Source organism: Rhea pennata, chromosome 17 (assembly GCF_028389875.1).
Source record: "Rhea pennata isolate bPtePen1 chromosome 17, bPtePen1.pri, whole genome shotgun sequence".
NCBI classification, from domain to species: Eukaryota; Metazoa; Chordata; class Aves; order Rheiformes; family Rheidae; genus Rhea; species Rhea pennata.
The window spans coordinates 7,250,794-7,264,152 of NC_084679.1; the positions used below are offsets into that span (position 1 = coordinate 7,250,794).

General features: G+C 45.1%; 1 protein-coding gene across 4 annotated transcripts in view; it reads left to right on the plus strand.

The window, feature by feature from the left end:
- The window catches only part of ULK1 (unc-51 like autophagy activating kinase 1), an 80,791-nt gene extending 72,703 nt beyond the window's left edge, over positions 1 to 8,088 (plus strand). For 3 of the 4 annotated variants that reach the window (XM_062589655.1, XM_062589657.1, XM_062589656.1), the window contains 5 exons: positions 632 to 810; positions 938 to 1,056; positions 2,622 to 2,779; positions 2,996 to 3,131; positions 4,929 to 8,088. In XM_062589655.1, coding sequence (XP_062445639.1) covers positions 632 to 810; positions 938 to 1,056; positions 2,622 to 2,779; positions 2,996 to 3,131; positions 4,929 to 4,984 — 648 coding nt within the window. In that variant the 3' untranslated portion in view covers positions 4,985 to 8,088. Of the gene's footprint in view, positions 1 to 631; positions 811 to 937; positions 1,057 to 2,621; positions 2,780 to 2,995; positions 3,132 to 4,928 lie in introns of those variants that run through there. The other variant, XM_062589658.1, reaches the window with a different exon arrangement.
- The last annotated feature ends 5,271 nt before the right edge of the window (positions 8,089 to 13,359 follow it).

A 13,359-nucleotide genomic window follows, 5' to 3' on the forward strand; every position in this document is an offset into this window, starting at 1 on the left:
TCGTGCGGGAGCCTCTCTTCCCTCACGGACTAGACAAAAGTTGCAGAAATAGGTTGTCCTGCTGTGGCCTTCAGAGCACCTCACCCAGGGTTCCCCTGCACTGAGCTGGAAGCATGTACAGACTACAGCTGAGTGAGGGCTTTGGTATAGGGTGAGACAAACTGTGTTTGCAGCTTTCCTTAATGTAAGAGGTTTTCACTCTCATGAAACCCGCAATTGCCTGTAGCAGCATTTCTGTGGATGGGGAGCGGAGCTGGGCCCGTGATGCAGGCAGTCTCTTCCCTCTCCCGCGTTGACTTCCAAAGCAGTCGTGCAGAGCTGCGAACACGCCTTGGGAAGGGAACGAGTTGTCTTGGAGCAAGCCTCACCAGCCTCTCCAGGGAACCGCCTGTAAATTTCTGGCCTGGGGCTGTCACTGCTCCTTTTAATGTGGAGGAGAAGCTGGCGTGGTGCAGGGGCTCAGTGCTGAGTCTGGCTGTTTCTTCCCAAAGGAGAGGTACATGGGGATTCAAGCCTTATGTGTCACTTTTTTTAAACCTGTATGAGTCACTGGCATTGCTGATAGGTGAGCAGCCCTCCCTGCCTTGCCAGCTCTCCCAGTGTAACTCCACCTTGGCATTTTCTTCAACAGCAAGAGCACACAGACATCCTGCGCAGCCTCCGCTTCACGCTGGCCTTCGTCCATTATGTGATGGAAATTGCTGCCCTTAAAGGCAGCGCCAGTGAGATGAGCAGTTCAGTGGCATCTGAGTACCAGCTCCAGGAGAGTGTGGTGGCTGACCAGATCAGCCTCCTGAGCCGGGAGTGGAGGTAAGGAGTAGGGAGAGTGCTGGACTTCCAGCACTGCCGTTACATCCCGGAAATCTTCCGGGATGCTCACTGCTGTAACTATGCTATCTTGTTGATCTGTTCGTGTTGTGATGTGCTTTCTTTACAGTTACGCAGAGCAGCTAGTGCTGTACCTGAAAGTAGCAGAGCTTCTGTCCTCTGGCCTGCAGACAGCCATAGAGCAGATCAAAGCTGGCAAGTTGTGCCTCTCCTCCACTGTCAAGCAAGGTAAGGGGCTGCTGTACGACAGATTTGTCTGAAATGGAAGTATTCAAAGCATCACAAGGGTGGGGAAGAGCTTGAGTGAGTGTGAACCCCTGCAGCAAACACAGGTGCTTGTTCCTTGTTGTCCCGTTGCAGGGCGAGGCCTTTTTCTCAGGGTATTTTTTATACACATTCACTTTAGAACTCCAACTCCTGCTCACGCCCCTTTATGAATCTTCAGTGCTAATTAGTGAGACGGGAATATCTCTTATCTGGCTTCTTGGATGTCTCTGTCTCAGATACTTATTTGCACTTGATGCAAGTCCACTTTAATTACCCAGTGCACGTCCTAGTAAGTGCTTACTTGGCAAACCGAGACATGTCTTGGCAATGATGATTTTCAAGTGAAATGAAAACAGAGGAAGCAGAATACTGGTAATACCAGAGTCACTTATTTGTTAGTCTCTTACGGCCTTATATTTGCATCTGACAGCGTTATTTGTTATGTGTTTTGATGTGAGCTGTCTGTGATTCAGTGATCAGAAAAAAAGTAATTTTAAAACTACCATTGTTATAATACTGAGGGATATTTCTGAAGCACAGGAAGGTCCTGACCCCTCAGCCTCCTTTCCCTCGGACTTAGTCTTTGAAAGTACCTGTGCTGATTTGGGGGAGAGGCTGTATATATACATACATACATATATATATGCGTGTGTGTGTATATATGTGTGTGTGTGTATATATATATATATATATTTATATATGTATGTATGTTAAAAAAAAAGTCAAGAGCTATGTGCACACATATGTTGTAGTAAGCATTGTGGAGCAAAACACACAGCTTTCTCTACACATCTTTCACATGTCCAGACTAATGGGAAAGACATTATAACCCAAACTGCTTTTGTGCAGTAACTTGGGCAATGCCCAGAGCTCTAGTTGCAGGATGACATTGCTTTATTTGTATTTTTAGGAAATAAAGTGTCTCTTGGCTTTTCAAGCCTTCTCAAGAAGAAGTTTTTGATTTTGATCGCCTTCCTGATTTCCTCTAGGAGCTTTGGCTTTCCCACTCCCAAGTTATTTATGAGCAAGGGTGGTCTTTCAGTCCCTAAACTGACAGCAGATTCCCAAGAGAGCCTTACTTTACTCTTTAGTCAGTGCTGCTCATCCACACTCAGCACTAACAGCTCTCATGCAAGTCACATACTTTTTCACAACACATCATCACCCATCAAGTAGCAGAAGCTTTGTATCTGACATGTCTATTGCTTCTGGTAATGTGCGAGACATCTTGCACAGTGCAAGCTGCTCTACCCTTTGGCAGCTGAAAGAAACAAAAATAGACCTGGCCTCAGGTGAACTAGGCGTTTGTGTAGGTGTTGGCATGTGCAGGCTTATAAGTGATCAAGGTTACAAAGGACAAGAAGAATCCTTTTGGTGCAGGGGATACTTTATTGTTGGTCTCATATTTGGCTTTAATAACAACCTAATTGGCTCCAAGTTGCTTATATGGACTCCTATGTATGAGGAATGGGAGGCACTAGGAGAACTGGAAATAGAGCCCAAAGCATTTCCTTCCTTTGCCCTAGTTGTGAAGAAGCTGAATGAGCTTTATAAATCCAGTGTGTCATCCTGCCACTGCCTCAACATGAGACTCCAGAGGTTCTTCTTGGACAAACAGAAACTCATGGATCGGATCAACAGCATCACCGCAGAGAAGCTCATCTTCAGCTATGCTGTGCAAATGGTAATAACCATATAGTGCCTGAAACAGGGTCTGCACGGAGCCAAGGGTCAGGCACTAACAGTTCCTGTCCACGGCCTTAGTAGATATTTTCATTCTTGATGCTACATGCAGCCGCTGGAGGGCTGGACAAGGAGGTGTTCACGCAGCAGAGGGACAGTGTTGGGAGAACTGGGTCTGGTCTAGGAGTAAGCTCTTGCATGGGTTTGTTGCCTGTAGGTGCAATCTGCAGCCCTGGATGAGATGTTTCACCACAGAGAGGACTGCGCACAGAGGTACCACAAGGCTCTGCTGCTGATGGAGGGGCTTTTGAGCATCATCACTGAACAGGGAGACATAGAAAACATCAATAAATGTGAGTATTCAGTGCCTGAGTTCTTACTAGACCATGATGTATTTTTCTAGCTGCATGGATCAGGAGTTTCAGTATCGAACATCCTTTTTGTGTTTGGCTACATCTTAGTGGCCATAGTAGAAATCTCTTGGCTTGTAATGTCTCTTAGCCACCAGACTTCCTGCTTTCCCAGTGGGAAGACTGTTGGAAACGCAGGTCCTTGTTATAAACCATATTTTGAGAGCTGGCCAGCACAGCAATTGCCAGAGCTTTGTTGAGCTTTTGATGCATGAGAAGAGTTGCTGAAGGAAATGGTTTGGCAGCAGCAAAGTCCTGGGTTTGGTTTCCAGCCGGAACCATCCGTCTGATGGCACAGAGCACTTGGGAATGTGAAACTGCAGCAGCTGTCAGGCAGACATAGCTGATCAGCATAATGAGGGCTTCTTCTAACACATGACTTCTAAAATGGGACTGCTCTCCTGTCTGGGTTCCCCTGCCCCAGGCCTGGCTAAGAAGGCAGCAGACGTTTTTCTCATCAGCAAGTGATTATTGTAGCAGTGAAAACTGAACCTTTGCCTGCTTGCTATCCTTTGGCCTCCTTTTCCAGAGACAGATGGATCCCTCTGCTGATCTGTGCTGTCACCTCCCTTCTGCAGCACTTTTGTTGTGAGAGGGTGGTGTTTTCTGCTGCTGCAGGCTCTGCCAGAAATGGATGCATGTTTGGAAGGACTGACCTTGTTTGCTCCGAGCGGTCTTTCCCTGCCCTTCTGGCTGGGGCTCGGACCTCTCTGTGTTCTCTGCCTCTGTGGGAGGCAGGCAGTGGAGACTGGGGATATCCAGCATCTGTCAGAGCAGCTTGACTTGGCCTCAGCTCTGCTCCATTACAGCTAAACCAGCCCATCAGCAGTAGGCTATAATGGTGTCAATGAAACAGAAGAGAAAAGACACAGCTGGCAAACTCCGTCCCTCTCCCTCTGCTGGCTAGTGAATGCGTTTCATGGACCAGCATCCTAAATGCTGCCAGGCTGCCCTGGTTGTCCATGTAGATAGAACTCTTGGGTAGGTAATGAGAGAAGAGTTTCTGGCTCACAGGCAATCAGTGAAGGAGAGCAAAGGAGATTGGCAGGTGGTGTAAGTACTGGATGGCTGGATGAATAGGGAATGCTAAGTAGCTTTTAGGGCACCTAGAAGCCACCGATACGCAGCTTCCTGAGTGAGTTGCTCTCTGGTAGGCTGTAGCAGGTATACTTTTCATATTATATCTCAGGTATGTGTGTGTTTGGTTATTTATTTCTGAAATATAAAGTAATGAACCTGGAAGTAAGAAAGCCTTCATGGTGGAGGAATGAATTCCAGCAAACTTAAAGCCTTTGACAAAGTCTGTTCCAAGGTTGGTGCAGACAAGAATCTGGCACTGATCATGCTGGGCTAACTTATACATGATCTATCAGTTTAAGCCATGAAAAATGGCACTGAGACCTTGAGCCATCTTGGCTGCTGGCAAAAGCCACTCCACTAACTTAAAATGAATAAACTGGTAGTGGCAGACAGTGGTTTTTTACAACATCTTGATACCTCCATTAGAACTGCTGCCTCCTGGTTTTCTTTGTTGGTTCTCTGATTGTTCCACTCCTCAGCAGGGTGTTTCCCAGGTCCTTACCTGGTATAAGTCAGCAGATGGTAATGATTCTAGAAGGGAGGCTTACACTAGCTGAAATTCTTACATTTTATTAACTCCAGTATATTTTGATAACGTTCATAGTGCCAGAAAAATCAGAAGTTGATTTCCTGTGTCTTTTTTTTTTTTTTCTCTCCAAGGCAAACTGTGCATCGAGCGCAGGTTGTCAGCTCTGCTGTCAGGGTTCTGCGCCTGATTTTATGTTTCATCCCCTCCACGCACCTCGCCCCAGCTGATCACTTTCTATTTCCAACGGCCTGCTGCTGTGGCAGAAAATGATCCTGGCAGCAGGAGACTTGGAGAATAAACTCCTCAATGGTTTGTATTCTGAGGCTTTGGGAAGTTGTTCCACAGACTTGGATTCTCTTGTGGGGATGTGTGACTGCAGCAAGCACAAAACTCCCCTGCCCAAAAGCCTGGGTGAAGACATAGCCGATGTGGAAAGGTTTCCCTCATTGGCAGAGGGGACAAAGGATATAATTCCACTTCTTCCCAGCACTTTGAAGGAAAAGACTGCTTATCCCTCTTGTTTAAGAACAGGGTATTCCAGTGCTGTTTCCATTGCGGGCAATGGATGTGCTGAAACTGCTGGCTTCAGTTAATGTTGGAGGGTGTCATTCAGAAATCAAGGCCAGTTTATGTACTTTTCCCGATCCCAGCTGATAGCCAGGCATCTTAAAGCTTCCTGGCAGCCCAAGGCCCCCCTCCCTTTTCTCTCTTGTTCTTTCTCATGCGTGTTTTTGCCTTGGAGCGCTTATTGTGTGGCAGAGAGCAGGGAGTCAGCTCTGTTTATTGCTGAAGTAGCTCCCACCTTCTGCAGACTTCCTGAGCAAGGCTGGAAACGTGTTGCTGCTGGGGAAGTTCGCATCTCCCACAGCTGTCACGTGGATTGCCTCTCTGCCTGGATGGACGAACGATGCAGGGAAAGAGACTCAGCACCGAGAACAAGAAGCCAACGCACCACGTAATGTTCCTGTGTTCATAAGAAGCCAAAATGAATCCGTTCCTGCCTTGGTTCCCAGGCTTAGCGGGGCCAAGGTTAAAGACTCTTTGACTGTTCAGCTCAGCCTCTCAGTACATATCTGTCACGAGGAAGCACTAGCGCTGTCCTGCTTTCAGCTGTTGGTTAGATAGCCCCTTCCCTGTACCCGCCACCCTCCCCGGAACTGAAAACACTAGCTTTGTGAATCAAAGGAGCACTTTACACACTATGGGAACTTTGAGAAGCTGATTTTGCATTACACGACAACCCAGGAACATCACGACTGTTAGGAATGCTATTCTTTTTATTCCTTTCCTTGTTTCCTGGTTGTTTGATTGCACTACGTGTGTGCATATATTGATATGTATTCCTAAGGGTGAATATGTATTGATATATAGGGTTTGTGTGTAACTGTATGTATTTAACTGTACTGTATCTCGTGAGTGTGAGGCAAAAAGCACAGCAGTGTCTGTGCTATTCCTCCTCCACACCAGGCAAAGCTGACTTGCAGTCTGGCAGTACCAAGATATTGTTTTGTTTTGTTTTTTATTTAAGTGTCCTTTTAAGGACAGTCAATATAAAGCTCCGTGCTTTTTAAGAGCTCAAGAACAGGCGTTAAGATCCTACACGCTTACAGTTGGAAACGCATTTTTTAAAAAAGTTTTATTTGCTGCTTAATTTTATAAAGAAATCTTGTAGTATTCAGTTTTATGTTCAGCATTTCTTCTAAAGAGACTCTGTAGCCAAATGAGACTGCGGGTGTGAGTGGCTGGAGTGCTGGTTGAGGCTTTGGATGCTGTGAGCATGTGCGTGAGAGGAGAACTGGCTGCCTTTCCATTTGTCTGCGTGCGCATGCGTGTGTCTCAACTTACCAGAGTCATGGCAGTATTTTGTTAGCGCTGGGCAGAAAAGTATCTTTGAAAGCAACTCGAAACCTCAGGCTTTGTTTTTGGGGATCTAATAATATTTTGCACATGGTGGTTAAGTCCTCGTTGCTTTTTTCTCTCAGTTTTTGCACGTTCAGTGTGATGCTTTATGAGGGTTTCAGGAGCAACTTAATTGACTTTTGAGCTAGCATCATCTTTAGCAACATGGATGTTTCTGATTGCAGAGCGGAAATGCTAATAAATTTAAAAAAATACTTTCAATTGCCCCCACCAGGGAAGTTTAAGTGTAGCTTACACAAACGCTTCAGTGTCAGGCTTCCGTCACATTATATGTTCACAGCCTGCTACTTTTGTGGCTGTTTGTGCTTGTGCCTAAAAAGGCAAATAAAAACCAAAAAAAAAAAAAAAAAAAAAAAACCCAGCCTGTGGCCAGAAATGCCGAAGAGACCCAGACTGCTTCCAAAAGGATGTTACCAGTTCTGCAAGGGTTGTCCTGCAGGTACACCAGGATGCAGCGCGAGAGCACTGAGCCAGGACTGCCTCCGCAATACAGACACCTGCTACTCACCCTGAACCCTCACGGCCGTCCGCGAGCGTACGCTGATAGCTCCCAGCCGGGGAGAAGCATGGCCTAGGATTCGTGTCTATGCCGCAGGCTTAGTGATCCATGTATGTGGCAAGCTCAGCACTAACCTTCCAGCTGTACTTAATTACTTGAATGTATCAAAATTGTCCACATTCAATGTATACAGATATATATTGCTCCAAAAAATTGTGGTTTACAGACCTACAACCAATATATATATGTATGTGTTTGTGTATATACATACAATTATACGTGTGTGTATGTGTGTGTGTATATATATATACGCACACAAACACATACATGTGTATATATATGTTTTCTCTCAATACTTGAAACTTAGCCACTGTGCTTGAATTAAAAAAAAAAAAGAAAAAACACAAAAAGAAAAAAAAAATCAGACAGGTGATTTATTTTGCCATCACTTTGGTGACTTTATTTTTTATCTAACTGCATGTAGTGTGAAACCAACTTTTTGTGAAAAATATTTATTGCTTTGTAGACCACAAGGAATGCAAAAAAAAAAAAAAAAAAGAAAAAAGAAAAGAAAGAGAGAGAGAGAGAGAGAGAGAGAGAGAAACATTGTTAAAGTTGCTAGTGTAGTCCACTTGCTGTTGTCATGGCTTTGTTACTGTTGCAGCGTTTGTGTGTAGCATCTTTAATAGATTTCAAGAAACCTCAGTCTGATAACACGTATCTTCAGGTTTGTGAGAGCGTATGATATTGTTCTTTATAAGGTAATGCTTGATACTTTGTTGACATTTTTTTATTTGTGTTTTGTGTGACTTTTTTTGGCTTTAAATTGTATAACACCAATTTAAGAAAATAAAATTGATTTGAAATTGTTAGTGACTTATCTATTTTCAGTACTGATATAATTTCCACTGGCGCAGTATCTGCGTTCGGTATTTAACATGTTTTGTTCTACCAACCTTGCCTTTCAGGGGGGGTAAAGTGCTGTTGTGCCCTTTTCACGAAGGGTGGAGTTGGAGACAAAAAAGGTTAGTTGCTTAGAGCCACCTATGAAGTCTTGGAAGATGGAGAAATCGAACCCAGTGTCAAGGTTAGAACTGTAATCCAGCTTTTGCAGGATCAGCCTGTTGGAACTGTTACTACTGGACCCTTGGTGAAGGCATCTGATGCTCATGTTGAAGGGTGAGGAATGAGCCTCCATTGTTGCTGTTGTTTTCACATGAACTGATAGTTACGCATTATTTTTAATTCCGGCTTTATTTTATCACAAGAGTCAGGAAGCTTATTGCTGTATAACTGATGTACTTAGAGATGAAGTGTGGGAGGAGTGATGAGATTTGGGTACTTCTAGTTTGGATTAAACATTCCCCTGCAGAGTTTGTGCTCATTGCAGTTTGTTATTTTAACAGAACTAATGTCCCATGGCTTTATTTTCTCTTGACCATCGAGATATGCAAAAAAATCAATGAAAATGGCAAAAAGTACACTATGCTTTTGAAGTGCCCCTGGTGTGAGTCTGCAGAGCTGCGGGTAAAGGAACAGCAGACAGGGCTGGTGGGGCTGCGTGCTGTGCTGAGAGGCAAGCGCCTCATAACTGCGTATTGGGGCTCACCTGGCCATGAGAGAAATGCTCTGCAAGCAGTAAACACTTGGAAAAAAGCTAGAGGAGCAGCACTCCAAAGTGAACATCCGAAATCTGTGGATGCTTTTTTGGCCTTACTTTCTTTGTGCCTCTTTTGAGAAGTTATGAATTATGACATGTCTGTGGCATATGAGGTGTTTGAGTAGCAGTAGCAAGGAGCACCATAAAGCAGCCCAAGGAGATTTCAGCTGGGATTCCACAAAGGGCCGAATTTTATGGGCCCTTGGGAGTTAGAGAGTAAAGGAAGCCCTGCCGATCTTGCTGAACATGCATCTGCAGGTTGAGCTACAGCTACTTCGTGAGCAGCCTGGAGCCCTGCGTGAATGCTGCTGGACGTGTGCGCGCAGGGCTACTGCGCTGTTTAATTCTGCCTTCTTCAGAGTGTGCAGGTGATTTAATCAATGCGGGTAGCCGTGTAGCCCTGTGAAGAGGACACTGTGAGGCTCAGCCCTGGCTTTTGGTACAAGGCAGGTGGCTGTAGTCCCTGCTCTGCCTGAATCGGGATATTTTGTATTGCAAAAGTGAGCTCTGCAACTGGGACATGAGAGAGTCCCTGTATTAACTATTCCAATCCTCCTGCTCTTACAGAAAGTTAAGAAAGTAGAGGCGTAATCTAGGAGGAGGCTGATACAGTAATTCCATCAACATTTCCCAAAACTCAGCTTGCTGGAGTGTGGATGTTATTGTTGGCTTTGAGCATCCCAGGGGAGCGACTCTTGCCCGCCAGACCATGTTTGACTAAGCAACCCCCCATACAGTTATGGGACTTTTTTGTAAGGAAAAATCTTATTTCAAAATCTTAGTTTTACGTGAGCTGGGATTGTTTTTTTCTTGCCTACCCTATTTATAACCTCTGTTTCCCATCCCTGCCTTTCCCACCAAGGGGAACTGGACATTGCGTGTGTTCTCCGTGAGAATACTCCTGCCTGGAAACACTGGGCTCTGGTGAGCCGTCATTCACACTGACTCACTCACCAGGAGACTTGATGTGTTTCCCCAGCAGAGTTGCCCAGTGCTACAGCAGCATCAGTGGTCAGGACAACTCTGGGAGTCTGCACCTTAAAGTGATGGAAACATCGTCATGGTACAAGCTGGGCGAGACCCGTATGGCAACCCAGCTGGTCGAAGCAAAAGGATGCAGCTTTAAATTTGGCAGCTGAGCACACCTGGGTCCTTTTTTTTTTTTTTTTTTTTTTTTTTTAATAGCGCATTTTTGTGCGAAAACTCGTGTGTGGTGTTCCCTGTGGCATGGGATAGTGGTAAAGATAGTGATTCAGAAATTTCTGATGAAGGTAAGGAAATGTTTCTTCTGAAGCCCTCACGAGGGAGCTGAAAGGTTCATACACAAAACTTACAGCCAAATAAACTTAAAAGTGGAATCACTGCATGCCACAAGCCCCATATGGATTGGGAATACCCTGCTGAATCTATAGGACTCTTTCATAGGCAGCAGAGCAGAGGGGGCAAAGTGCTGGCAGGAAAGACTTTAAACAACAGAAATTAACAGTCTCTCCTAAAAGCTCTAAACAATGAGGCCTGAAAAGTTTAAAAGCACCAGTGAAAATTGCACAACTTTCCAGATGTTTATTGTGATGTTACATAGCTGTTGATTTCTAGCTGAAAACAAGCCCAAGCAATTCTTTCAGCACATTTGGCTTTGTTCCCATATTTTATATTTAGTTGTTCGTATGTACGTCAGCAAAAACGTGCTCATTCAGCTATCAAAGATCAGAAGTAGCCTGATGACATCAAGGAAGCAGAAATGGGTGGGTGTTTTATAAACGAAGGGAATATAAAGATCAAGTATTCCAATTTTAGTTACTAACTCCTTTCCTTTTAAAACTATTTTTTAAAGAGGAGTTAACTCATTCACAGCATATTTTAACTGTGCAGTGTTCAGCTTTACATGCTCTTTTCCTCCTGCAGTGACACTTTGGCTACTTTTACGGTGTCCGTGCTGGTTGGAAGTCCTGTCACGAAGAGTTGTGGAAGTCTTAATGGATGCGGAGGGCTGTGTGGCAGGAAAGCTCATATGATAATATAGCTCTTTTGGGCAGAGGGCTAACGCTGCTCAGAGACACCTCCTTGCAGCAGGACTTCAAAGGGCTCTCTACATCCCTAATGTATTACCATAAAAGTTGTGCTGGTGGTAAGTGCCTTCCCTGGGTGGGGAATGGCAGCACATAGGGCAGAGACACAAGTTTCCCTGGTGCAGTTGTGTTCTGAAAACAGCTCTTTAGGGACTTTGGAGATCAGATGCTCACCCTTTCCACCCCAGTTGGGACCTGACAGGGCATCTGCATGCTCTCAGAAAATGTGTTAAATAATGTATTTCTAAAAAAGAGCTTAAGAAGATAATGCCAAACGCAGGGTGTTTCCTTAGCAGGGACAAAGGGTGGCTGAGATTCCAGATGTCCTTGCTTAAGCCTTCATTAACCCTCACTGAGACCCAAGTGCTACTGCTAGAGATCCCTGGGGCTGGTCCTAGTCACCCCTCGGGCTGTTAAACATGGCTGTCTTTGCCCACAATATGGGTCAGAGTTAAAGCTCTGGGGCAAGAAAAGTCGGCCGGTCGTGCTGGAGTCTACCATGCACTAGCAGTCATCCGGCAGCACTACGGCACGTGTGGTTCGTGACTTAGGCTTCTTCTCAGCAGCTGATGTGTGTGACAAGCTGATGTGTCCGCTTGCATTGACAGCGCATTAGTTCATTGTGGTGTGGAATTACAGGTCTGTTGGGATTCTTGTTGCAGTAATCTTCAGACAATTACAAATGAATTGTTTCCAAACTTCTTACAATTCAGATCTTGTTTTAGACAGTAGCATGTCATTTCCAAGTGAGAACGGACCAGCCGGTGTTATAGGAGTATCTGGTGGTGAAGGAACACTTGACTTGAAATGACGGATTGCAACTCTTGAGTGGTGACGGTAATAGGAAAAAGACATGGGCATGGAGGTGGGGCTCCGTCAGAGCCCGCACAACAGGAACAAGCTGTTCAGGGCAGATATTTCACAACATAGTGTACGCTGAAACTCTACCTTCTCACTGCTTAAGCAGAGTCGGTTGCTTCCCTCTGGATGGAAAGATGCTCAGTTCCTGCATGGGTGATTTCAAACTCCTGCATGTAGGACACCATATGGGAGAGAGGTAGGGAAGACATGACACGTTGCTTTTCTGATAGCCTTGTAGAGAAGCAGGTCCTGGAATGATTATACAGAGCAGGGCACAATGACTTCAAATCATCTGTCAGAGCTAGACTAAAGCCACCAGTTCTGTAGTGGTAGGTGTGGTTGCCCAGAAAGGTCGAAGATGGTCTGTTCTTGTAGCTACAGACAGATGAATCTGTTTGACCTGATGGTTCCTCACTGTAAATATGAAGGCCCTACCTAAAACTTAAAAATATTTACCCAGTCTTCAACACAAGAGGAAAAGATGGAAAGTGACTACTACAAGCCTTACAGAGCCATATGGAGGAGAGGTGTAAAAATGTCCCAAAGCCATGGAGATGAGCTCCCCCAGAGGGCAGCATCCAGTGCAGTGAATTCAGCGTGTGGTTCAGATAGGGTAAGTTCTTGATTCCCAAGGAGGAAAAATCTCCACAGCTGAAAGGAAAGAGTTCCCAGTGGTTTTGTCTGTGTGCTCACTTGCAGCCAGTGCCTTGCTACACCACTGCTGGGAAGCTATGGACTGAGGTAGACCCAGCCCCTTGCAGTGCAGCGTGCGCCCAGTTTGCAACACCACTGAAGCACTTTACTACAACAGCTAGTATGTCCAGGCCTTCTGGTGCCGTGCAGCAAAGAATATTTGCCCAAAGAAACAAGAAAAATTGTCAACTTGACTTTGCTTTGTGTTGTCAGCACTGCAATGAGCATCTTTCTGCTCCAAGTCTGGAAATACACTATCCCTTGACCCCAGCCGCTGCTCAAGGGGATGGGAGGGCTGTGGATTTTCATCCTCTGCTGCAGCCGCTTGCTACAGCAGATTAATGAATGCACTGCCTCCTTCTAAAAAAGACCCTTAAACTCATTAAAGGTCAACAGGTTTTTTTAATCCCACTTTAACAGAAAACAAATTGAAGAAAGTGATTCCATCAAAACACAATGTTTCCTTGGAGCTTTTCTTGTTGACTTAGAAAACTATATTTCTTCAAAAATTTGAAGCAAACTTATTTGACATAAATAAATTTGACTTTTCTTCTTCTTCTTCTTCTTCTTCTTCTTCTTTCTTCTTTCTTCTTTCTTCTTTCTTCTTCTTCTTCTTTCTTCTTCTTCTTTCTTCTTCTTCTTTTTTTTTTTTTTTTTTTTTTTTAAGCAGGCCTCTTGGAGATAGACAAGAAGGTGGTGGGAGTGGTGTGTCCAGAGCAAGGTGGGCATGGGCTGGCCAGCAAGGGGAAGGCCAGCCCCGGTGGGGCTCATCATCAGTGGTGACCGCAGGGCCAGCTTGGCCTCCCTGAGGTGCAAGGACCGAAGCATTCCCAGGACTGGAAGCAGTGAGTCTCTGAGGC